General features: G+C 43.5%; 1 protein-coding gene and 1 pseudogene across 8 annotated transcripts in view; both read left to right on the forward strand.

Moving 5' to 3' along the window:
* GATAD2B (GATA zinc finger domain containing 2B) overlaps positions 1-27407 on the forward strand; it is a 117385-nt gene that overhangs the window by 47215 nt on the left and 42763 nt on the right. The window contains exon 1 of one of the 8 annotated variants that reach the window (XM_032154532.2): positions 19641-19702. The exons of the other annotated variants lie outside the window; for them this stretch is intronic. Within the exon in view, the coding sequence (XP_032010423.1) occupies positions 19701-19702 (2 nt within the window). The 5' untranslated portion in view covers positions 19641-19700. Of the gene's footprint in view, positions 1-19640; positions 19703-27407 lie in introns of those variants that run through there. 8 annotated transcript variants of the gene reach the window in all.
* On the forward strand, positions 24518-27278 carry LOC116469380 (perilipin-2-like; annotated as a pseudogene).

A 27407-nucleotide genomic window follows, 5' to 3' on the forward strand; every position in this document is an offset into this window, starting at 1 on the left:
TCTGCCTCCTGGGTTCAAGTGATCCTCCCACCTCAGCCTCCTGAGTAGCTGGGATTATAAGCATATGCCACCACACCCGGCTAATTTTTGTATTTTTAGTAGAGACGAGGTTTCACCATGTTGGTCAGGCTGGTCTGGCACTCTTGAGCTCAAGCGATTGCCTCACCTCAGCCTCCCAAAGTGCTGGGATTACAGGCATGAGCCACCATGCCCAGCTATATCCTTTATTTTTACCTTTTCTCTTGATGTTAGGAGCCAGATTAGTGAGGATAATCTTAGTGATTATGTAGTCATAATCAGCAAGGCATAAACCAGTACCTTCTCTTAATGGATAGATTAGAAATTTTTTTTTTTTTTTCTTAACTCTCATAGGCCTTAATTGCTGTTTTGGAGTGGCTGAAGAGTAGTTTTGAAGTGTATGTGAAATCTGCCCTTTGGCCACATCTGTCCCTTTAATTCTATTTATTTATTAGAGACAGTCTCACTCTGTTGCCCAGGCTGGAGTGCAGTAGTGTGATCATAGCACACTGCAGCCTTGAACTCCTGGGCTCAAGTGATCCTCTTGCCCCAGCCTCCCAAGTAGCTAGGACTGACTATAGGTATGTCACCATGCCTGGCTAATTTTGTTATTATTATTTTTGGTAGAGACAGAGGCTCACTGTTTTGCCCAGGCTGGTCTCAAACTCCTAGCCTTAAGCAGTCCTTCTGCCTTAGCCCCCCGAAGTACTGGGATTATAGGCATGGGCCAGTGCAAAGAACCTTTCATTCTAATACTACCTGTTCTTTTTTTCTTTTTTGAGGTGGAGTCTCGCCTTTCATCCAGGCTGGAGTGAAGTGGCATGATCTTGGCTCACTGTAACCTCCACCCACCACCCTCCCCTCACTGGGTTTGAGTGATTCTCCTGCCTCAGCCTCCCGAGTAGCTGGAATTACAGGTGCCTGCCACCATGCCCAGCTGATTTTTGTATTTTTAGTAGAGATGGGATTTCACCATGTTGGCCAGGCTGGTCTCGAACTCCTGACCTCAGGTGATCTGCCCATCTTGGCCTCCCAAAGTATTGGGATTATAGGCATGAGCCACCACGCCTGACCTCTAGTATCACCTTTTCTAAATGATTGTCTGGCACATTTGCTGTTGTGTATGTCAGAACTTCTGTGCTGATTTATAAGGTGACAGTAGGAGAAAGCTGTTTACCTCCTGTTCATTACCTCTAGGCAGCACACTCTAACTTGTCACATTTAAGCGTAGCGACCTTTACAATCCTTGGTGCATATTACTGAACAGTATGTTACCCACTGCAAGGTCATCTAGGCTCTTTCTTTCAAGAATGTGAGCCAAAGGTTTGTGTAGTAAACTCAGTGATACAGAAAAGACACTGTAAGAGCATATAAGCAATAATAGTCTTTTATAAGAATTACTCTCTTAACCAGTCTGGTTGGATCAGAAACCAAAAATGTCAATATAGATAGCATAGTACGATGGTTCAGGACATTGACTCAGGTAAGACAGTCCTGTGTTTTAACCAGGCCCAGCCATTTAAGCACTGTGAAATCTTTTTTTTTTTTTTGAGACGAAATCTCACTCTGTTGCCCAGGCTGGAATGTAGTGGCGCGATGTCTGCTCACTGCAGTCTCTGCCTCCCGGGTTCAAGCTATTCTCCTGCCTCAGCCTACTGAGTAGCTGGGACTACAGGCACGCGCCACCATACCCAGCTAATTTTTGTATTTTTTAGTAGAGGCGGGGTTTCACCATATTGGCCAGGCTGATCTCGAACTCCTGACCTCATGATCCACCCGCCTCAGCCTCTCAAAGTGCTGGGATTACAGGCATGAGCCACTGCTCCTGGCCTGGACTGTGAAAAGTTACTCAGTTTATCTGTTTTTCTTTTATCTGTAACAGGAGGATAATTATATCTCCAGAGGTTCTAAATGAGATAATGCATTGTGAAGCACTTTAGCACAATGCCTAGCACATAGTAAGAGCTCAGTGAATGTTAGCAAGATAGGTATTTCTATCTGTTGGGTTTGTTTATACTATTTTCATTGTTCTTACTAGTTTATTTTAGCCAGCTTGTGGCTACCTTTTTTTTTTTTTTTTTCCCTCCAAACTCATGGTAGGTCTTTGAGTTAGACTGGGTTGATTGACCTGTATCAAGATCAGGAGTCAGCAAACTATAGCTGCTGCTTGTTTTGGTAAATAAAATTTTGTTGAAACACAGCCACACCCACTTGCTTACAAAAGCAGAATTTAGTACTTGCCCCACAAAGTCTAAAATGTTGTTATCTGGTCCTTTACAGAAGAAGTTTGTAAGAACCCCATGGTCTAGATCAAGCTTGTCTAACCTACAACTCGTGGGCTGCATGCGGCCCAGGACAGCTTTGAATGCGAAATTTTTTTTTTCTTCCAGCTCATCAGCTGTCTTTAGTGTTAGTGTATTTTATGTGTGGCCCAAGACAGTTCTTCTTCCGTTGTGGCCCAGGGAAGCCAAAAGATTGGATGCCCCTGGTCTAATCAGAGTCTTTTTTTTCCTAGAAAAGTGACCTATGAAGCAAGTTCTGGAAATCGGAAGAGAAATAATGAGACTAAATTTGGCTGGGCGTGGTGGCTCACACCTGTAATTCCAGCACTTTGGGAGGCCTAGGTAAGAGGATCACTTGAGCCCAGGAGCTTGAGACCAGCCTGGGCAACACAGCAGGACCCCATCTTTGCTTACAAGAAAAAATGCTGGGCATGGTGGCATGTCCCTGTAGTCCCAGTTATTTGGGAGGGACTTCCCACTGAGGTGGGAAGATTGATTGAGCCTGAGAGTTTGAGGCTGCAGTGAACCATGAGCTGTGATGGAGCCACTGTGCTCCAGCCTGGGTGACAGAACAAGACCCTGTTTCAAAAATAAATAAATGACCCTGTTTCAAAAATAAATAAATAGGCTGGACGTGGTGGCTCACACCTGTAATCTCAGCACTTTGGGGGGCCAAGGCGGGTGGATCACCTGATATCTGGAGTTCAAGACCAGTCTGAGCAATATGATGAAACCCTGTCTCTACTAAAAATACAAAAATTAGCTGGGCATGGTGGTGTGTGCCTTTAGTCCCAGCTACTTGGGAGACTGAGACAGAAGAATTGCTTGAACCTGGGAGGTGGAGGTTGCAGTAAGCCGAGATAGCGCCGCTGCACTCCAGCCTGGGTGACAGAGGGAAACTCCGTCTCAAAAACAAAAACAAAAAACCCAAAAAATAAATAAAAATTTAAAAATAGACTAGACTTACATGGACTAGAAGGAATTAATCATTTCAGATTTTTAGGAATAGGATTTTGAAGAAGGGAGGGTCCATTGACATGGCTAATAAGCATTAGGTGAAGGAAAGTACCATTTGAAGTTGGTTAGGCAGTAACAGCACTTATTTTTAATCTCTTAGGGGCACTTCATAGTAGTGTGTTGTCTTAGTCCATTTTCTGTTGCTATAACCTGAGACTGGGTAATTTATAAAGAAAATAAATTTCTTTTCTTTCCCTCCCTACCTTTTTTTTTTTTTTTTTTTGAGACGGAGTGTTGCTCTGTCTCCCAGGCTGGAGTGCAGTGGCACTATCTCGGCTCACTGCAACCTCTGCCTCCTGGGTTCAAGTGATTCTCCTGCCTCAGCTTCCCGAGTAGCTAGGACTACAGGCACGCGCCACCACACCCAGCTAATTTTTGTATTTTTAGTAGAGATGGGATTTCACCATGTTGGCCAGGATGGTCTCAGACGATCTCTTGACCTCGATCCACCCACCTCGGCCTCCCAAAGTGCTGGGATTATAGGCATGAGCCACCACACCCGGTCCCCTCCCTACCTTTCTTCCTTTCCTCTTTCCTTTTTTTTTATTCTCTGTCACCCAGGCTGGAGTGCAGTTGTGCAGTCATAGCTTATTGTAGCCTTGAACTCCTAGGCTCAAGCAGTCCTCCTGCCTCAGCCTCTCAAGTAGCTAGGACTACAGGCATGCGCCTCTGCACCCAGCTAAATTGCTTTAAAAATGTTTTTGTAGAGATGGGGTCTCACTATGTTGCCTAGGCTGGACTGGAGCTCCTAGACTCAAGCAGTATACCCACCTTGGCCTCTCAAAAGTGCTGGGATTACAGGCATGAGCCACCATGCCCAGCCCCAAGAAATTTATTTCTTACGGTTCTGGAGGCTGGAAAGTCCAGGGTCAAGGGGCCATATCTGCTGAGGGCCTTCTTGCTGGTGGGAACTCTGCAGAGTCCCAGAGTGGCACAGGGCATCACATGGTGAGGGGACTCACGAGAGACAGCCACATTGGCTTTTATTACAGACCCACTCCTGTGCTAACTAGCCCATTCTCTGAATAACCCATTAATCGAGAATGGCTCAAGCACTTCCTAAAGGTCTCGCCTCTCAACATGTCTGCATTGGGCACCAAGTATCCAACAGATGAACTTTTGGGGGACACATTCAAATCGTTGCGGGGTATTAAAGGGAAGTACAAAGAAGAGAGATTTGCTGTCAAGTAGTCTGCATTAAACTTGGAAATAAATATGAATTGGTAGGTTACCTATTAAACAAGTGTGTTAGAGTAGCCTAGCAGTTTTCAAAGTGTAGTCTGTGAAATCCTAGAGAATAGACACCTTTCATGGAGTCTGTGAGATCAGAATAGTTTCATAATAATACTAAGTCATTATTTGCCTTCTTCACTCTGTTAGCATTTGCAGTGATATCCAAAAGCAATGCTGATTAAAACGTTAGCATAACCCCGAGCAAATAGCACCAAACTAGTAGCAAGCATTGTATTCTTTATTGTCATGCAGTTTAAATTTGCAGTAAAAAAAAAAAAAAAAAAAAAAAAAGTTTCATTTAAGAATGTTCTTGATGAAGCAGTAAAAATTAATTTTATTTAATCTTGACCTTTTAGTACTTGGCTTTTGAATATTTTGTGTGATAAAATGGGAAGTACTCAAAAAACACTTCTGTTACATATTGAAGTACTGTGGTTAAGGAAAAGTACTTGTACAGTTATTTGGGTTTCCAGCTAACTAGTTGCCTTCATAGAACAGCATTTTTACTTGATGAAAGAATAACCAACAAAATACATTATTTAGACTTGGGTATTTGGCAGATGCTTTCTTGAAAATTTTCAAGGAAAACAACTATTTTTGCCCAGTGATAAAATTAAAGCAAAAATGAGAATTTTGGAAAGTTGATATACTCCACCATGAGACTGTCCACTTCCCAGTTAGTTTTGTGATTTTTTTAAATATTATGTAATATGTCAACCTTTGAAAGAGCTGCATGACTTAGTGAACTAGAAGTTTTCAAATGACCAATATATGATGTGACAAAATCAGATTTGGTTAAGAGATCCACTCAAAGTATAAAGTAGACCAGTGTATTTTAATGTAATAATACAAAAGTTCATTGATAGGGTTTCAGAGTTCACATTTGCTGCTAACCTTTAGAAATTACTGGGTTGCTCTTTTTTTTTTTTTTTTTTGGAGACAGAGTCCTCTGTCACCCAGGTTGGAGTGCAGAGGCGGGATCTCAGCTTACTGCAACCTCTGCCTCCTGGGTTCAAGCGATTCTCCTGCCTCAGCTTCCCAAGTAGCTGGAATTACAGGCACACGCTACCACACCCAGCTACTTTTTCATATGTTTAGTAGAGATGGGGTTTCACCATGTTGTCCAGGCTGGTCTCGAATTCTTGGCCTCAAGTGATCCGTCCACCGCAGCCTCCCAAAGTGCTGGGATCACAGGCATGAGCCACTGCGCCTAGCCTAGGTTGCTTTTTTAAAAATTAAGTTAAATTTTACATAAACATCAAATTAACTTTTATTTATTAATTTACTAGTTAATTTATTTTTTGAGACAGGGTCTCACTTTCTCACCCAGGCTGGAGTGCAGTGACACGATCTCAGCTCACTGCAGCCTTGACCTGCTGGGTTCAAGTGATCCTCCTGCCTCAGCCCCCCAAGTAGTTGGGACTACAGGCACGGGCCACCATGCCCTGCTAAAGAATTAACCGTTTAAAAGTGTACAATTCAGGCTGGGCGCGGTGGCTCATGCCTGTAATCCCAGCCCCTTGGGAGGCTGAAGTGGGCGGATCACTTGAGGCCAGGAGATCGAGACCAGCCTGCCCAACATGGCAAAACCCGTCTCTACTAAAAATACAAAAATTAGCCAGACTTAGCAGTGCATACCTGTAGTCCCAGCTGCTTGGGAGGCTGAGGCAGGAGAATTGCTTGAGCAATATCAAGGAAAATATCCACAATTCTAATAAATTTAAGAGGCTGTTAAAAATGCCTCTCTCTGGCTGGGTACGGTGGCTTACGCCTGTAATCCCAGCACTTTGGGAGGCCAAGGCGGATGGATCACTAGGTCAGGAGTTCGAGACCAGCCTGGCCAACATGGCAAAACCCCATCTCTACTAAAAATACAAAAAACAAGTGGCCGGGTGCAGTCGCTCACACCTGTAATCCCAGCACTTTGGGAGACTGAGGTGGGCAGATCACAAGGTCAGGAGTTCGAGACCAGCCTGCCTGACATAGTGAAACTCCGTCTCTATTAAAAATACAAAAATTAGCTGGGCATGGTGGTGCTCACTTGTAGTCCCAGCTACTTGGGAGGCTGAGGCAAGAGAATCACTTGAACCTGGGAGGCAGAGGTTGTGGTGAGCCGAGATCGCACCACTGCACTCCAGCCTGGGCAACAGAGTGAGACTGTCTAAAAAAAAAAAAAAAAAAGCCAGGCATGGTAGCACCCATCTGTAATCCCAGCTACTCCAGACGGGGAGGCAGAGGTTGCACTGAGCCAAGATTGTGCCACTGCACTCCAGCCTGGGCGACAGCAAGACTCTGTCTTGGGGAAAAACAAAAAAAAAACCTCTCTCTAGTATCAGTATGAAATAATGGGTTCTCTTACATACGCATATACACAGGTTTGAGTATCCCTTATCTAAAATGCTTGAAACTAGAAGTGTTTCCAATTTTGGATTTTTTCGGATTTTGGGATATTTCCGTATACATAGTGAGGTATCGTGGGGGTGAGACTCAAGCCTAAACACAAAATTGATTTGTTTCATATGTACCTTAAACATATAGCTTGAAGGTCATTTTATAACAACATTTTGTGCATAAAGCAAAGTTTTGACTGCATTTGACTGCATTTTGATGTGGAATTTTTTTCACATTTTGAAGTACTTTGGATTTTCTCCTTTTTTCCTTTTTTTTTTTTTTTTTTTTTTTTTGAGATGGAGTCTCACTCTGTCGCCCAGGCTGGAGTGCAGTGATGCAATCTCTGCTCACTGCAAGCTCCGCCTCCCGGGTTCACGCCATTCTCCTGCCTCAGCCTCCCGAGTAGCTGAGACTATAGGTGCCCGCCACCATGCCTGGCTAATTTTTTTTATTTTTTTAGTAGAGACGGGGTTTCCCTGTGTTAGCCAGGATGGTTTTGATCTCCTGACCTCATGATCTGCCTGCCTCGGCCTCCCATAGTGCTGGGATTACAGGCGTGAGCCACTGTGCCTGGCTGGATTTTTTCCTTTTTTTAATAAAAAGTAGAGACAGGGTGACCAGGTACAGTGGCTCATGCTTGTAATCGCAACGCTTTGGGAGGCCGAGGCAGGTGGATCTTTTGAGGCCAGGAGTTCGAGACCAGCCTGGCCAACATGATGAAACCCTATCTCTACTAAAAATACAAAACATTAGTGCTAGGCATAGTGGCAGGCGCATGTAATCCCAGCTACTCAGAAGGCTGAGGCAGGAGAATTGCTGCTGGAATCTGGGAGGCGGAGGTTGCAGTGAGCCGAGATCGTGCCTGGATGACAGAGCCAGACTCCATCTCAAAAAAAAAAAAAAATGTAGAGACAGGGTTTTGCCATGTTGCCCCAGCTGGTCTTGAACTCCTGGGCTCAAGGCATCTGCTGCCTCAGCCTCCCAAAGTGCTGGGATTATAGGTGTGAGTCACCACACCTGACCCAATTTGGATTTTCTGATTAGGGATCTTCAAGCGGTACACACATACATAAATACAGATATAGAAAAAGATATGGATGTTATGTGTGTATGCATGCATTTTATTTCCTTTTCTGAAAGGGCCTGGAAGTAGTGACACCACCTAGCAGTGAGCACACCTGACACCAGATCTTGGTTTCGCAACACCATTCTCCAATAAGAGGAACCAGAGCTGCTTGGAGAAATGGCTAGGGCAGATAAAAAAAGATGATGAACCTGGAACATCATGTGGATACCAGAAGCTAATAAATTGCCAAAAAAGTGACAGGGAGCCAGTTTGAAGGAGCTTTCAATGGCCAGATCTGGGACAGTTTGAAAAACAAATAATGGTAATAGATTATAACCCGTGGGATAAAATAAATATCCATAAGTTTATGCTGCTATAAATAAATATGGGAAAGAAAACAATTGTTTTCTGCAGTGAAACTCAAGTTTATAAATAGAAAAGGAATGATGGAAACATTAGGCAAATACTACAGTATTTGTTTCAGGCAAGAATTGTCTCTTTTTTTTTTTGAGACAGAGTCTCGCTCTGTCGCCCGGGCTGTAGTGCAGTGGCACTATCTCAGCTCACTGCAACCTCCGCCTCCAGGGTTCAAGTGATTCTTCCGGCTCAGCCTGTCAAGCAGCTGGGACTACAGGCACCCGCCATCATGCCTGGCTAACTTTTGTATTTTTGTAGAGAGGAGGTTTCACCATGTTGGTCAGGCTGGTCTTGAACTCTTGACCTCAGGTGATCTGCCTGCCTTGACCTCCCAAAGTGCTGGGATTACAGGCGTGAGCCACTGTACCCAGCAAGAATTGTCTTTGTATGCTAAAATTAATATGTGAAATTTTGATTGGAGATGGGATATTTACATAGTGGTTTCTAAGTATCTCTCCGTCATAACATTATCAGTGGAGAAATCTATCAGATACCACCTTAATCAAGCGATTGAGTTAACATTTCTAGTAATACAACATACTGACATCATGTACTTCCTGATACGATACACTGAAAAAGGCATATTACTTCTGTGATATTCTCACCAAAAACACATAATCTCAGTCTGATTATGAGAAAACATCAGACAGACCCAAATTAAGGGGCACTTTTCAAAAGAACTGGTCACTATTCTTCAAAAGTATCAAGGTGAAGACAGACTAAGAAACTCACAGATTGGGAGGAGACCAAGGAAGGACACATGACAACTAAATGTGGGGTTGTGGATTGTGTCCTGGATCCGAAAAGAATATTAGTAGGGGCTGGGCATGGTTGCTTACGCCTGTAATCCTAGCACATTGGGAGGCCGAGGCAGGCGGATCATCTGAGGTCAGGAGTTTGAGACTAGCCTGGCCAGTGTGGTGCAACCCCGTCTCTACCAAAAATACGAAACTAGCCAGGTGTGGTGGTGTGTGCCTGTAGTCCTAGCTACTTGGGAGACTGAGGCAGGAGAATGGCTTGAATGCAGGAGGTGGAGGTTGCAGTAAGCCAAGATGGTGCCACTGCACTCTATCCTGGGTGACAGAGCAAGAATCTCTCAAAAAAAAAAAAAAAAAATTATATAGTATATATATTAGTAGGAAAACTGGTGACAGGTGAATAAGATCTGTAGAGTAGTTAATAAACACTGTTGTTTCCTGGTTTCAATAATTGTACTGTGTTTATATGTTAACATTTAGGGGAGCAGGGTGAAGAATATTTGAAACTTCTGTAAGTCTAAAATTATTTCAAAACTTACAGTTTTAAAACATGTTTATTAAAGACTTTAAATTTTTTAAAAAAGAACTCCTACCTTCCTGTGTATCTGTGTGAGACCACATTCCCCCCCACCCCGTCCCCCATACTTTTAACTGGAACAACATCACTGCACATTTGAATGCAGAGGCAGCTATGAGAATCCCAGCTGTCTACTATTAAGCCAGACATTAAAGAGATTTGTAAAAATATAAAACAAAGCCACTTTTCTCACTAAATTGTTCTGTTATTTTGGAAAATATTTTTCATAAAGAAGTTATGTTAACATGGAATGGGTTTGTTATTTTTAAATGAATTAATTTTAAAATTTTTATTTTATTTATTTATTTATTTTTGAGATGGAGTCTGCCTCTGTCCACCCAGTCTAGAGTGCAGTGGCACGATCTCAGCTCAATGCAACCTCCACCCTCCCGGGTTCGAGCAGTTCTTCTGCCTCAGCCACCTGAGTAGCTGGGACTACAGGTGTGCACCACCATACCTGGCTAATTTTTGTACTTTAAGTAAAGACGGGGGTTTCACCATATTGGCCAGGCTGGTCTTGAACTCCTGACCTCAGGCGATCTGCCCACCTCGGCCTCCCAGAGTGCTGGGATTATATGCGTGAGCCACTGTGCCTGGCCAAAAATTTTATTTTAATTCTATGTCTAATACGGTGACTTTTTTTTTTTTTTTTTTTTTTGAGACGGAGTCTTACTCTGTCGCCGAGGATGGAGTGCAGTGGCACCGTGTCGGCTCGCTGCAACCTCTGTCTCCTGAGTTCAAGCAATTCTCCTGCCTCAGCCTCCTGAGTAGCTGAGATTACAGTTGCTCACCACCATGTCCGGCTTGTGTTTATATTTTTAGTAGAGACGGGGTTTTGCCATGTTGGCCATGCTGGTCTTGAACTCCTGACCTCAGGTGAACCACCCGCCTCAGCCTCCCAAAGTGCTGGGATTACAGGCTCAAGTGAGCCACCGCTCCTGGCCTCTTATGTGACTCTTTTAGTTATTGCTCTCTTTGGGGTCCTTGATTTTGTTTGTTTGTTTATTTATTTATTTATTTAGAGACAGGGTCTTGCTCTGTCACCCAGGCTGGAGTACAGTGGTGCAATCATAGCTCACTGTGACCTCAAATTCCTGAGTCCAGACAATCCTCTTGCCTCAGCCTCCCAAGCAGGTGTCTTCCATAGTCATTCATGTCAGATTATTTTCTCTGATTTGCCAAATTTATTTCTAACCTCCTGGTTGCTAACCTTGCCAGATATGTTGTTGTATAATAAGCAGTTTGGGGTCTGATATGTCCTGTTTGTTTCTATCATGTAAGGAGATTAGTGTGGTTTCTTTTGTTTCTATGTTATCTAAGTCTCCTCTTAGAAATAGTAGTGTTCCCATACCACACCGAGGTGTGCTCTTCTCAAGCCCTTGTCCATACCCTTTTCCATTCTGACAGTTAATTCCAACCTCTAAGGTAATCCTATAAAATGGTATATTGGAGGCCACCAGGCGCAGTGGCTCGCGTCTGTAATCCCGGCACTTTGGGAGACTGAGGCAGGCAGATCACTAGATCAGGAGATCAAGACCATCCTGGCCAACATGGTGAAACCCCATTTCTACTAAAAATACAAAAATCAGCTGGTGTGGTGGTGTGCGCCTATAATCCCAGCTACTTAGGAGGCTGAGGCAGGAGAATCTATTGAACCCGGGAGGCGGAGATTGCAGTGGCTGAGATTGTGCCACTGCACTCCAGCCTGGAGACAGAGCAAGACTCCGTTTCAAAACAACAAAACAAAAAAAGGTACATTGGAAATAATTTCACTTCTTTGTAGCATCAAGAATGAAACTTTTTCTGTACCCATTCTGCTTTTCTTTAGGGCCTTTTACCCCCATTTGAGGAATTTGCAGTTTGGTTTGTGTGTGTGTATAAATTCCATTAGGAAACTGAAATGGAGAGGTTATATCCTTGGGAAGTGCAGAATAATTACTGGGATTGATTGATAATAGGAAGCATGAGAGCTTGGAACGAGCTCAGCCATCTGGTTTGCATTAGGGCAGGTTGGAGATGGTGCAAGACCATTGCTGTGTGATTTTTGCCAGAAACCGAAAGTGCATTTTGTTTACAGTTTAGAAGACAAATTGTCTTTCATTCACCTATACAGTTGTAAGTAGAGGACACAGGCCCACTAATCTCAGAAGCTTGGTTGAGAAATAATTTATTTGGATCATTATTTGCTCTTTTAAAATACATGAATTGTCATTAGAGAATATAGCTAGGCTGCTACTGGATTAGCTGTACTTATAACATTCTCACCTCTCTATTATGACTAATTTATGACAGAGCTATGAATTTTTTTTTTTTTTTTTTTTTTGAGACCTAGTGTCACTCTGTTGCCAGGCTGGATTGCAGTGGCACCATCTCGGCTCACTGCAACCTCTGCCTCCCAAGTTCAAGCAATTGTTCTGCCTCTGCCTCCTGAGTAGCTGGGATTACAGCTGTGTGCCACTGGCTAATTTTTGTATTTTTGTATAGACAGGGTTTGACCATGTTGTCCAGGCTGGTCTCGAACTTCTGACTTCAGGTGATCTGCCCGCCTCAGCCTCCCAAAGTGCTGGGATTACAGGCATGAGCCACTGCGCCCGGCCTCAAACTCCTGGGCTAAAGCGATCTACCCACCTCAGCTTCCTTAAATGCTGGGGTTACAAGTGTGAGCCACTGCACCCCGTTGAGACTGTTCTAAGATTTAAATCATTGCTCTTTCCCTGTCATGTCCACCTCTCAGCTCTTGTTTCTCTGAAGTGCAAAATGTGGTTACCCTTATAGGCTGCTGAATTCAAATTGCCTCTGGTATTTTTAGTCTGATTATGAGAATAATCTGGTAAATACTTGGTTTATATATGTGCTAGTGTTTTTATATGTTATTCTTATGGCAGACAATAATTGATTAAAAGTCTTTACTTATGTAACAGAATGTTACACGTCATCACCATCAGTAAAATGTAGTTGGCATTAGAATTGAAACCCACTTGCCAGCCTTGGTGTGGTAGAAGGGGAGTGTCCTGGTCATTAGAATTAGATGTAGATTTCTTTTTTAATTATTATTTTTTTGAGATGGAGTCTCACTCTGTCACCTAGGCTGGAGTGCAGTGGTGTGATCTCAGCTCACTGCAACCTCCGCCTCCCGGGTTCAAGCGATTCTCCTGCCTCAGCCTCCTAAGTAGGTGGGACTACAGGCGCGTGCTACCACGTCCAGCAAATTTTTGTATTTTTTAGTAGAGATGGGGTTTCACCATGTTGGCCAGGCTGGTCTCGAACTCCTGACTTCAGGTGATCCACCTGCCTCGGCCTCCCATAGTGCTAGGATTACAGGCATGAGCCACTGTGCCCGGCCAGAATTAGACGTAGATTTTAATCATGACTTTCCTATTTGTTGTGTTTCTTGGACAGGTTTATACTAAATAAGAAATTATGTAGTATACTAAATAATACTATTTTTTTTGAAATGGAGTCTCTCTTTGTCACCCAGGCTGGAGTGCAGTGGCGGGATCTCAGCTTACTGCAACCTCTGCCTCCCAGGTTCAAGCAATTCTCCTGTCTCAGCCTCCCAAATAGCTGGGACTACAGGCACACACCACTGTGCCCAGCTGATTTTTTGTGTTTTTAGTGGAGACAGGGTTTCACTATGTTGGCCTGGCTGGTCTTGAACTCCTGACCTCAAGTGATCCGCCCGCCTCAGCCACCCAAAGTGTTGGGATTACAGGCATGAGCCACTGTGCCTGGCTGTATTTAGTATTTCTGAGTCTCAGTTTTTTCATTCATAGAATGGGTATAATATGGACTTCATAGGAATGTTCTGAGAATTAAATACTTGTTTTTTTGTTGTTGCTTTCTTTCTTTCTTTCCTTTCCCTCTCTCCCTCTGTATCATCTCTTTCTTCTCTTTCTTTTCTTTTCTTTCTTGCTTTCACAGGGTTTTGCTCTGTCACCCAAGCTAGAGTGCAGTGGCACAATCATAGCTCACTGAAGCCTCGACCTCCTAGGTTTAATTGATCCTTCTGTCTCAGCATTCCAAGTAGCTGGGACTATAGGCAATGCACCATTGTACTCAGCTAATTTTTAAATTTTTTGTAGAAACAAGGTCTCCCTATATTGCCCAGGTTGGTCTAGCATTCCTGAGCTTAGGCTCTCCTCCCGCCTCCACCTCCCAAAGTGCTGAAATTACACATGTGAACCTAAATACTGTTTTTTTGGTTTTTAGCTCTCACCATTCTGATAATCAGCATTCATTCAGATGTTAATCTTTCTCCTGTATCCCCTCTCACCAAGCCCCCAATACATACCTTGTTACTTGTCTTCCTTTTGGAGTGCACTTTCCCCCAACTGTCCTCAGACTTGTGTGATGAATGTATCACTTACAACATGTTTTATCTGGGAAGAGGAGGCTCTCTCAAGTATGTGTGTGTGTACAAATTGTACCTGGAGATCATGCCTTTCAGAGCATTGTGAAGGATTTCTGTTCAAAACTGCTCGCCTAATGCCTATGATTATTACTTCCATGGTATAAAGGATAAAAATAAGTTTTTGTTTTTCTTTCATATAAAAAATATTCCTAAGGAAAGCCTACATCCGTTCTACTTTGCATGAAGAAAAACAGGATGTTTAGGCCGGGCGCGGTGGCTCATAACCTGTAATCCCAGCACTTTGGGCGATCGAGGCGGGTGGATCACAAGGTCAGGAGATCGAGACCATCCTGGCCAACATGGTGAAACCTTGTCTCTACTAAAAATACAAAAAAATTACCCAGGCATTGTGGCACGTGCCTGTAGTCCCAGCTACTCAGGAGGCTGAGGCAGGAGAATTGCTTGAACTTGGGAGGCGGAGGTTGCACTGAGCCAAGATCGCGCAACTGCACTCCAGCCTGAAGACAGAGCGAGACTCTGTCTTGGGAAAAAAAAAAGAAAGAAAGAATTTTTATAGATGAGTACTGGAGAAGGTTGGAAAAATGTAGCTAACTCCTATTCCTTTAATTATGTACTTAGATTGCTTACTTTCTTGTTGTTTTTTTTTTCTTCTTTCGAGACGGAGGTCCGCTGTCATCACCCAGGCTGGAGTGCATTGGTGTGATCTTGGCTCACTGCAACCTCCACCTCCCAGGTTCAAGTGATTCTCCTGCCTCAGCCTCCCGATTAGCTTGGATTACAGGCATGCACCACCACGCCCAGCTAATTTTTGTATTTTTAGAATTTTGTATTTTTAGTAGAAACAGGGTTTCACCATTTTGCCAGGCTGGTCTTGAACTCCTGACCTCAGGTGATCCACCCGCCTCGGCCTCCCAAAGTGTTGGGGTCACAGGCGTGAGCCACCGTGCTTGGCCACTTTCCTGTTTCTTTGTGAAAGTTTGGAGCAGTCATTCTTAACAGTGCCTAGTAATAACCAGGAGAGAGTAGTAAAAATGCAGATTCCTTAGCCCCACCCAAATAAATTTAATGCCATGAAATAGGGCCTGGGAAGCTGCATTTTAATTTATTTTTTTCTCTTTTAAAAAAAATACGCCAAGGCGCAGTGCCTCATACCTGTAATCCCAGCACTTTGGGAGGCCGAGGTAGGCAGATCACCTGAGGTTGGGACTTTGAGATCAGCCTGACCAACATGAAGAAACCCTGTCTCTACTAAAAATACAAAATTAGCCGGGTATGGTGGGCACATGCCTGTAATCCCAGCTACTTGGGAGGCTGAGGCAGGAGAATTGCTTGAACCCGGGAGGTGGAGGTTGCGGTGAGCCGAGATTGCACCATTGCACTCCAGCCTGGGCAACAAGAGCAAAACTCCATTTCAAAAAAAAAAAGAAGAAAAAAAGTAGAGATTGGCCAGGTGTGGTGGCAAATTAACGCTTTTTCTAAATACTCTGAATTTCTGTGCTTATCTTGTTGCGGTTCATGGAACTGCAGTGGTCAGTGGCTCACACTTTGAGTAACATTGCTCTTCAGAAAAAGAAAATGATTGTGTGTGGAAACTGGCAAGCTGGAAGCTAGTTTCTTCTACAAGCCCCAGGAAGACTGATTTTTTCCATCTATAAAATTGAGACAGTTTTACTACTTTGCTCAGCTTTATAGGGATGTTACAAGGATCGCTTAAGATATAATGTATGTAAAGGCTGGGAGCGGTGGCTCATGCCTGTAATACCGGCACTTTGGGAGGTTGAGGTGGGCGGATCCACCTGAGGTCAGAAGTTCAAGACCAGTCTGGCCAACATGGTGAAACCCCGTCTCTACTAAAAATAAAATTATCTGGGTGTGATGGCATGAGCCTGTAATCCCACGTACTCAGGAGGCTGAGGCAGGAGAATTGCTTGAACCTGGGAGGTAGAGGTTGCAGTGAGCTAAGATCACGCCACTGCACTCCATCCTGGGTGACAGAGCAAGACTCCGTCTGAAAAAAAAAAAAAAGGGTATAATGTATGTAAAATACATCGTAAACTGAAAAACTAATGTAAGTTATATTAATCTTCACATTTATTGAGCAGTAACTCATTTAGCAACTAGGTATATAGAGATACATGGCAGAGAGCTTATTATTCAGATATATATTAGCCACAAGGTTGGCAGTATGCAGAATTAAGTTTCTATTTCCTAAAAATTTTCCTAGACTTGTGCAGTCCTTCTCTAAACTTTAGTGATATGCATATATATATTTTGAAACAGAGTCTCACTCTGTTGCCCAGGCTGGAGTGCAGTGGCGTGATCTTGGCTCATTGAAACCTCTGCCTCCCGGGTTCAAGCGATTCTTCTGCCTCGACCTCCAAGTAGCTGGGACTACAGGCGTGCACCACCACGCCCAGCTAATTTTTTTTTTTTTTTTTTTTTTTTAGTAGAGATGGAGTTTCACCATATTGGCCAGGCTGGTCTCGAACTCCTAACCTCGTAATCCTCCCATCCGGGCCTCCCAAAGTGTTGGGATCACAGGCATGAGCCACCATGTCCGGCCATATTTTTTAAATATATAACTTAATGATGTTTCTTTGAAATGTCTGAGAACCTTTTTTTCCTCTTTTTTTTATGTATATATTTCTAATTTTTAAAATAAATAAAGATGGCCCGGGGTGGGAGGTGCAGTGGCTCACTATGTTTCCCAGGCTGGTCTTGAACTCCTAGCCTTAAGTGATCCTCCTGCATTGGCCTTCCAGAGTGCTATGCGTACAGGCATGAGCCACCAACTCGGGCCTATTTTTACTTTTCTGATAACTTTTTGAAGGTTATAATATATATATATATTTTTAATGGATTAGAAGCAATTTGGAGGCAGTCATCCTTTTCAGTTAAAGTTCTGAGACTCCTTGTATATGGATCCTTTTCTGTTAATCTTAGATTACCCTTTCTTCCAACTTACTCTCAGCTTGAAGCTTGCTGCCTGAAGTAACTCCATACATTTTCTCTCCTCTGCCTAGCTCTTCTTTTTAGAGTATGTTTGCAGGAGACAGAGACCTTTAAAGCCAGGAGTTCATTCAACAAGAAATGTTTTGAGTGCCTGTTATATACTGTTTAGGTGAAAAAGTTAAGAAAATGGGCTGGGCCCCGTGGTTTATGACTGTATCCCAGCACTTTGGGAGGCCACGATGGGAGGATCACTTAAGGTCAGGAGTTCAAGAGCAGCCTGAGCAACATAGCAAGACCTGTCTCTACCAAAAATTAGCCATGTGTGGTAGCATGCACCTGTAGTGCCAGCTACTTGGGAGGCTGAGGCCAGAGGATCACTTGAGTTCAGGAGTTGGAGATTGCAGTGAACTATGATTGTGCCACTGCACTCCAGCCTGGGTGACAGAAAGAGACCCTGTCTCTTAAAAAAAATTTTTTTTAAGTAGATAAGAAAATGAATTTTAACTACCAGAGGCAGTGAGTCATGCCTGGAATCTTAATGTTTTGGGAGGCCAAGGTGGGAGGATCGCCTGAGGCTGGGAGTTTGAGACCAGCCTGGGCAACATAGCAAGACTCAATCTCTGCAAAAAATTTTAAAGTTACCTGGTTGAGGTGGCACACACCTGTAGTCCTAGCTCTTCGGGAAGCTAAGGTGGGAGGATTGCCTAAGCCTAGGAGTTCAAGGTTACAGGAAGTTTTGATTGCACCACTGCACTCCAGCCTAGGTGACAGAGTGAGGCCCTGTCTTTTGGAGGAAAAAGGAAAGAAAATAGTTTAACTACATACCATTCCTGACTTCTGGGTGCTCACAGTTTTCTAAGGGAAATGGACAAGTAATTCAGGAATAAGACACAGAAAATGACATGTTTCCAAAATTCCTTGACAGGCCGAGTGCAGTGACTCACACCTGTAATCCCAACACTTTGGGAGGCCAAGGCAGGTGGATTACTTGAGGTCCAGAGTTCGAGACCAGCCTGGCCAACATGGTGGAACCTTGTCTCTACTGAAAATACAAAAATTAGCTGGGCATGGTGGCCACACCTGTAATCCCAGCTACTTGGGAGGCTGAGGCAGGAGAATCGCTAGACCCTGGGGCAGAGGTTCCAGTGAGCTGAGATCGCGCCACTGCACTCCAGTCTGGGCAACAGAGCAAGACTCTTGTCTCAAAAAAAAAAAAAGAAAAAGAAAAAGAAAAGAAAATTCCTTGACAGCACAAAGAAAGGAAAAATTGTCTGGAGGAATGGAGATAGGGATGACCATATAATTTACCTTCCAAACTAGGACACTATTAAAGGTGAAAGGAACATTGTTAATCATCATGAGAGGATAAACTGGGACATGTTCTATACAAACTAGGACATATTATTACTCTATTCATGAAAGTACTGTCTTTGTATGGTCTTTTATTTTTTTTAATTTTTTTTTGAGATGGAGTCTCACTCTGTTACCCAGGCTGGAATGGAGTGGTGCAGTCTCAGCTCACTGCAGCCTCTACCTCCTGGGTTCAAGTGATTCTCCTGTCTCAGCCTCCTGAGCAGCTGGGATTACAGGCCCATGGCACTACACCTGGCTAATTTTTGTATTTTTAGTAGAGACAGGGTTTCACCATGTTGGCCAGACTGGTCTCGAACTCCTGACCTCAGGTGATCCACCCACCTTGGTCTCCCAAAGTGCCAGGGTTATAGGCATAAGCCACCTTGCCTGGCCTTGCGTGGTCTTTTTGTTTGTTTGTTTGTTGGTTGGTTTTTTTTGAGACAAAGTCTTGCTGCCACCCAGGCTGGAGTGCAGTGGTGGAATCATGGCTCACTACAGAGTAGATCCCCCAGGCTCAAGCAATCCTCCCACCCCAGCCTCCTGAGTAGCTGGAACTGCAGGCACACTCCACCACACCTGCCTGATTTCTATTTGTATTTTTAGTGGAAATGGAATCTTGCTGTGTTGCCCAGGCTGGTCTTGAACTCTTGACCACCTTGGCCTCCCAAAGTGCTGGGATTACAGGTGTGAGCCACCATGCCCCCAGCCTGATTTCCGGATTTTTAGCTCAATAAAGGGAATGATGATGTCTTTATTATAAATATGGACTATAAGAAGAGAAATAAGTTAGATTGGAAGGAAGGATAAGGATATCCCGTCACTCTCCCATAACTCACCGGGCAGAAGAAAGAACAACCTTATAGGAAGGGGGAAGAATTCAGAACTATCTAGTTTGAGACCTTGATCCTATTCTTGAAGTCAGCCACATTTTAACATTCTTGTTATTGGGCCTCTTCTCTATTTGAATGCAATTCCATCTCCAGATTTCTCCAGTTACTATATTATCCTTGAATTCACTGTCAAATTATTTGTATTTCTTACAATACTAGGTAGGTGCTTCAAAACTGAATGATTTCAAGAGAATCTTCACTTGACCTCTTCAATGAGATGGAAGTTCTTATTGCTTCCAGCCTTCTTTCTGTCTTGTTGGATTATCTAATTCAGAGTTTTAAAAAACATTACACAGGGGTGAACAGGTCTTGGACCTCTGGCTGATTGATGTCTCCTGTGGCAGAAGGCAAACTACAAAGGAGCTCTTCTTCACATGTAAGAATGGGTGATGATTTCAGCACTTCCTGATTATAAATATCTTAAGGACTCATGTTCCAGGACCATTCCAGAGACATGTCTCTCTCCTTCTTTTTTACCTCCCACTTTCTTTTTTTTTTTTTTTTGAGACAGAGTCTCGCTCTGTCGCCCAGGTTGGAGTGCAGTGGCGCAATCTCGGCTCACTGCAAGCTCCGCCTCCCAGGTTCACGCCATTCTCCTGCCTCAGCCTCCCGAGTAGCTGGGACTACAGGCGCCCACCACCACGCCCGGCTGATTTTTTGTATTTTTAGTAGAGACGGGGTTTCACTGTGTTAGCCAGGATGGTCTCGATCTCCTGACCTCGTGATCCGCCCGCCTCGGCCTCCCAAAGTGCTGGGATTACAGGCGTGAGCCACTGTGCCCAGCCTTACCTCCCACTTTCTGACTTGATAAGGGGACTATAGTGAATATAGTGACTTTTACATATTTTCTCAACGTGAAAAGTTGATCAGGTGCCACTACTTTAATTAGTGCCTACAGTAGAAAAGGGCATCCGTTTTCTATGAAGGGACACTATATCAAAGGCAAGTCATATTTACACACACACACACACACACACACACACACACACACACACATTTGAGAGTCTCCCTCTGTCGCTCAGGCTGGAGTGCAGTGGCATGATCTTGGCTCACTGCAATCTCCGCCTCCCGGGTTCAAGTGATTTTCCTGCCTCAGCCTCTCAAGTAGGTGGGACTACAGGGGCGCACCACCACACCCAGCTAAATTTTGTATTTTTAGTGGAGACAGGGTTTCACCATGTTGGCCAGGCTGGTCTCAAACTCCTGACGTCAGGTGATCTGCCCACCTTGGCCTCCTAAAGTGCTGGGGATTGCGGGTGTGAGCCACTGTGCGCGGCCAATTATATATATATATATGTATGTATATTTAAGTTATGCTTTATAAGGAATTATAAAGCATACCGCTTATTCCTTTTTACATATAAAAGGAAGACATAGTAGTCCAAGTTTCTTATCTGTTTTTTCCCCAAGGCAAATAGGGCTGTGATGATTAACATAAAGAATCATTTCAGTCTTCAGATGAAACCCTGTCATCTGCATGCAAAAAGGAATTTAATCCCTTACAAGCCAACAAGTAACCATATCCATAGTATCTGGAGGGCTAGGCTACTTACATTTCATACTGCTCAATTAAATGTCATGGACTGTCCATATTCTGCCGCATTACTTTCCAGTTCTGAATGGTCAAGTTAAAAGCATTCTTTTGAGCCGGGCGCGGTGGCTCACGCTTGTAATCCCAGCACTTTGAGAGGCCGAGGCGGGCGGATCACGAGGTCAGGAGATCGAGACCACGGTGAAACCCTGTCTCTACTAAAAATACAAAAAAATTGGCCGGGCGTGGTGGCGGGCGCCTGTAGTCCCAGCTACTCGGAGAGGCTGAGGCAGGAGAATGGCGTGAACCCGGGAGGCGGAGCTTGCAGTGAGCCGAGATCACGCCACTGCACTCCAGCCTGGGTGACAGAGCGAGCCTCCGTCTCAAAAAAAAAAAAGGCATTCTTTTTTCTTTCTTTTTTTTTGGTTAGTTGGTTTATTTATTAGAGATGGGGGTCTCGCTGTGTTGCCCAAGCTGATCTTGAACTCTTGGCCTCAAGTGATCCTTCCACCTCAGCTTCCCAAAGTGCTGGGATTACAGGTGTGCGCTACCGTGCTTAGTAGACATTTTTAGAAAAAGGAATCCATTGTGTTCAGCTTATTTGTTTTAATTTTTTTAATCTTAAAGTTTTAAATGTTTTTAGTTTTTAAATTTTAAATTGAAAATATTTAAGCATACAGAAAAATCGAGTAGTACGAGCAACAGCTATGTAACTACCATCTTGTCAGCAGTGAATATTTTGCCATATCTGCTTGGCACATATCAATATGCTATTGATATATAGCATAAACATTTTTTCTAAACCACTTCAAAGTAAGTTTTAGACTTTCACTTCTAAATACTTAAGATTGCTGTGATAGGCAAAATAATGCCCCTTCTCCCAAGATGTCTACACCCCAGCCCCCATAACCTGTGAATATGTTCCATTTCATGGCAACAGAGAATTAAGATGGCAGATGGAATTAAGGTTGCTAATCAGTTGACCTTAAAATTTGGAAATTATTCTAGATTATCCAGGTGCACCAATATAATCATAAGGGTCCTAAAATGGAAAAGGGGAGGCAGAAGAGTGTCAGAGAGTTGGCAGTCAGAGGAGTAGGCCTGATACTTGAAGATGAAGGAAGTGGCCATGAACCCAACAAAGTAGATTGTCTGTAGCAGGGAACAGCAGGACAATGGATTTTCCTCTAGAGACTCCAGAAGAAATGTAGGAGCTGACTGGGCGCGGTGACTCATGCCTGTAATCCCAGCACTTTGGGAGGCCAAGGCGGGTGAATCACTTGAGGCCAGGAGTTCGAGACCAGCCTGGGCAACATGGCAAAAACCCATCTCTACAAAAAATACAAAAATTAGCTAGGCGTGGTGATGCTCACCTGTAGTCCCAGCTACTCCCAGTCCCAGAGGCTGAGGTGGGAGAATCGCTTGAACTGCAGGAGGCAGAGGTTGCAGTGAGCTGAGATCATGCCACTGTACTCCAGCCCAGGTGACAGAGCCAGACCATATGTAAAAATAAAATAAAAATAAAATAAGTAGGAGCCATACCCATACCTTGAATTTAGCCTAATGAGACCCGTTTTAGACTTAATGACTTTCTGAGTGAAAGATAATACCATTTGTATTGTGTTTAAGCCACTAAATTTGTGGTAATTTATTATAGCAGCCATAGAAAACTAATAGTAGGCTGGGCTCGCGCCTGTAATCCCAGCACTTTGGGAGGTGGGAGGTGGGTGGGTCACTAGAGGTCAAGAGTTTGAGACTTGCCTGGCCAACATGGGAAAACCCTGTCTCTACTAAAAATACAAAAATTAGCCGGGTGTGGGGACACATGTCTGTAATCCCGGCTACTCGGGAGGCTGAGGTGAGAGAATCACTTGAACCTGGGAGGCAGAAGTTACAGTGAGCCGAGATCTTGCCGGTGCACTCCGTCTGGGCAACAGAGCAAGACTCTGTCTCAAAAAAAAAAAAAAAAAACCATAAAAAAGAAAGCTAGTGCTACAGTTATGTCTCAAAAAAATACGGACAATCTCCTATTCAACCACAATACCATTATAACCAACAAGATTAATAATAATTCCCTAATATTATTTCTTAGTCCATTTGAAAATTTACCCAGTTCCCCATAGTATCTTTTGTAGCTGTGTTTAAACCAAGATTCAATCAAAGATTGTACATTATATTTGGTTATGTCTGTAAGTCTCTCTTAACCAAGAACAGTCTGTATCACCACCTCTTTTTTTTTATATCAACATTTTTGAAGAGACCACGCTCATTGATTTGAAATATGTTCCACATTGTAGATTTGTCAGATTGTTTCCATGTTAATTGTCTCAGTGCCTGCAGTGAAAAGTTTGATCCCCAGGGTAAGGTAACAGCAAGATTGTTCCATTGTTAAGATGTGTTTTTCCTTTTGCAATTAGTCGTCTGTGGAGTTATTTTGTTTATATGAACTGAACTAGTTCTTATGAAAATAAATGTTAAATTTCCAGATCAGCGTATTTTATAATGGCAGTATAACAGACTGTATAACTTAAAACCCTTGTGCTGTTTCATTACAAAACACCTAGTAATGCTGGATGAAATGTAACAACTATTTTTTAATTTTTAAACAAACTTTTAAAAATGCATAGCTAGTTGAGCCTGAAAGAATTAAGGAAAATTCTCAGGGACTGCAAATGAAAGAGGAACTGAAAATGAACAGTATGCATGTGACTTAATGCTGTGGTATTTCTGGGTGCTTTACCTAGTCTCAGTTACCGAAAGGCTTGGTTTTTGGTTTCTTTTTTGTTTTTTGTTTTTTTTTTGGTTTTTTTTTTTGAGATGGAGTCTTGCTCTGTCGCCCAGGCTGGAGTGCAGTGGCAAGATCTCGGCTTGCTGCAAGCTCCGCCTCCCAGGTTCACACCATTCTCCTCCCTCAGCCTCCCAAGTAGCTGGGACCACAGGTGCCCACCACCATGCCCGGCTAATTTTTTTGTATTTTTAGTAGAGATGGGGTTTCACCGTGTTAGCCAGGACAGTCTCGATCTCCTGACCTCGTGATCTGCCCGTTTCGGCCTCCCAAAGTGCTGGGATTACAGGCGTGAGCCACCACGCCTGGCCTAAAGGCTTGGTTTTAATGTCCATGAGCCTTAGGCCTGTACGGTACAGAGTTAGAAATGCAAATCTCTATATAAAGCAGGGAGCCTTAAAGGTTCATACTCAAGAGAAAGGAAGGGACCACAGAAAATTCCATCTACTAGTTTGAGGAAACAAACTTTTGTGTCTCAGCCTGGGCTCCGGCTGGGGGTAGAAGGGAATGTCTCCTGAAAATTTATGTTTGGACTCAAGAATATACAATAAGGAGAGGATCAATAGGGCAAGGATAGTCCCTCCAACAAATGGTGTTGGGAAAACTGGATATCCACAGCAAAATAATGAAATTATCTTGTACTGTACACAAAAATCAACCCAAAATGGATTAAAGAGTTAAACATAAGACCTGAAACTATAAAACTCATAAGAAGAAAACAGGGGAAAAGCATTATGACATTGATCTTGGCAATGTCGTGGATATGACATCAAAAACACAGGCAACAAAAGCAAGTGGAACTGCATCAACCTAAAAAGCTGCTGCACAGCAAAGGAAACAGCAGAATGGAAAGGCAATCTACAAAATGTGAGGAAATGTTTTTGAACCATATATTTGATAAGGGGTTAATCTCCAACATATGTAAGGAACTCATACAACTCAGTAGCAAAAAATACATGTATATTAAAAAATAGGCCCTTCGCTGCCGTCCATCGATTTCTCCAGGAAGAAAAATGGCATCTGTTGCAGTTGATCCACAACCGAGTGTGGTGACTCGGGTGGTCAACCTGCCCTTGATGAGCTCCACATGTGACCCCATGTCCTCAGCCTATGTCAGTACAAAGGACCAGAGTCCCTACTTGAAGTCTGTGTGTAAGATGGCAGAGAAGGGTGTGAAGACCATCACCTTGGTGGCCATGACCAGTGTGCTCTGCCCATCATCCAGAAGCTAGAGCTGCAAATTGCAGTTGCCAATATCTAGGCCTGTAAGGGGCTAGACAGGATTGAGGAGAGACTGCCTATTCTGAATCAGCCGTCAACTCAAGTTGATGCCAATGCCAAAGGTGCTGTGACTGGGGCAAAAGATGCTGTGACGACTACTGTGACTGGGGCCAAGGATTCATCACAGGGTTGATGGACAAGACCAAAGGGGTAGTGCCTGGCACTGTGGAGAAGACCCAAGTCTGTGTCAGTGGCAGCATTAACACAGGCTTGGAAAGTCGGATGATGCAGCTCGTGAGCAGTGGCGTAGAAAATGCACTCACCAAATGAGAGCTCTTGGTAGGACAGTACCTCCCTCTTACTGGGGAAGAACTAGAAAAAGAAGCAAAAAAAGTTGAAGGATATGATATGGTTCAGAAGCCAAGTTGTTATGTTAGACTGGGATCCCTGTCTACCAAGCTTCACTTCCTATCAGCAGGCTCTCAGCAGGGTTAAAGAAGCTAAGCAAAAAAGCCAAGAGACCATTTCTCAGCTCCATTCTACTGTTCACTTGATTGAATTTGCCAGGAAGAGTGTGTATAGTGCCAATCAGAAAATTCAGGATGCTCAGGATAAGCTCTACGTCTCATGGGTGGAGCGGAAAAGGAGTATTGGATACGATGATACTGGTGAGTCCCCCTGTGCAGAGCACATCGAGTCACGTACTCTTGTTATTGTCCGCAACTTGACTTAGCAGCTCCAGACCACATGCCACAGCCTTCTGTCCAACATCCACGATTACCACAGAACATCCAAGGTCAGGCCAAGCATATGAGGGTGATGGCAGGCGACATCTACTCAGTGTTCCGCAATGCTGCCTCCTTTAAGGAAGTGTCTGACAGCCTCCTCACTTCTAGCAAGGGGCAGCTGCAGAAAATGAAGGAATCTTTAGATGACTTGATGGATTATCTTGTTAACAATATGCCCCTCAACTGGCTGATAGGTCCCTTTTACCCTCAGCTGACTGAGTCTCAGAATGCTTAGGACCAAAGTGCAGAGATGGACAAGAGCAGCCAGGAGGCCCAGCTATCTGAGCACAAAACTCATTAAACCTGCCCCTGTCACCAGTGTGTGATGCAGCCAGGCAGTTAACACCTTTTATTATGTTGAAATTAACCCTGCTAGGCAACCCTAAATTGGAAGCAAGTAGCTAGTAAAAAGGCCCTCAATTATAGTTATTTCCAGCTGGATTAAGAGCTTTAAAGTTTCTGGCTTTAGCAGATGATTTCTGTTCACCTGGTAAGAAGAGAATGCTAGGCTTGTTAGAGCCTAGCCAGAACTCACAAAAAATTCAAGTGCACTTATGTTCTCATTCTGTGGCCATTGTGTTACTCTCTGTTACTGTTTGTGTTGAATAAAAACATTTTCATGCAGGCTGGGGTAGAAACTGGTGTCTGCTCTGGTATGATCCGAGCAGGCCTCTTTACTGATTTATCTCATGGTGATTGCTTGTACAACTTTAGTTTTTTATTTCTCAAATAGGAGTACTACCTTTGAATTCAATATAATTCACTGTAAGATTAAAAAAGAAAAAATGGACAAAGGACCTGAATAGACATTCTCCAAAGAAGACATAAAAGTGGTCAAGTATATGAAAAATTGCTCAACGTTGCTAATCATCAGAGAAGTACACATCAAAACCACAATGAAATATCATCACCTCAAACCTGTCAATGTCAAGATGGCTTTTTTTTTTAATTGGCAAGGGAGTGAAGAAATTGGAACCCTTGCACACTGTTGGTGGGAATGCAAAATGGTACAAGCGGCCACTGTGGAAAACAGTATGGAGGTTCCTTGACATATTAAATATAGAACTACCAGATGGTCTAGCAGTCATGCTTCTAGATATTTATCCAAAATAAAATCAGGATCCCAAAGAGACATTAGCACTCCCACATGTGACAACATGGATGAAGCTTGAGGACATTATGCTAAGGGAAATAAGACAGTCACAGAAAGACAAATAACTATGTGAGTCTGCTTATGTGAGGTATCTAGTCAGATTCATAGGTTGACAGAGTCAAATGGTGGTTGCCAAAGGCTGAGGGGGAGGAGAAATTGGGGAGTTGCTAAACAATGTATGTAAAATTAATGTCAAACAGGAGGAAAAAGCCATAGAGATCTGCCATACAACACTGTACCTATAGTCAACATTATTGTACACTTGAAAATTTGTTAAGAGGGTAGATCTTGTGTTAAGTGTTTTTACCACAATAAAACAAAAAAAAATATATTTTTTTTTTGAGGCGGAGTCTTGCTCTGTCACCCAGGCTGTAGTGCAGTGGCGTGTTCCCGGCTCACTGCATCCTCCACCTCCCAGGTTCAAGCGATTCTCCTGCCGCAGCCTCCTGAGTAGCTGGGATTATAGGCACACACCACCACGCCTGGCTAATTTTTGTTTGTTTAGTAGAGACGAAGTTTCACCATGTTGGCCAGGCTGGTCTCAAACCCCTTGACCTCAAGCGATCTGCCTGCCTAGGCCTCCCAAAGTGCTGGGATTACAAG

Source organism: Hylobates moloch, unplaced genomic scaffold, assembly GCF_009828535.3.
Source record: "Hylobates moloch isolate HMO894 unplaced genomic scaffold, HMol_V3 SCAFFOLD_5, whole genome shotgun sequence".
Taxonomy (NCBI): Eukaryota; Metazoa; Chordata; class Mammalia; order Primates; family Hylobatidae; genus Hylobates; species Hylobates moloch.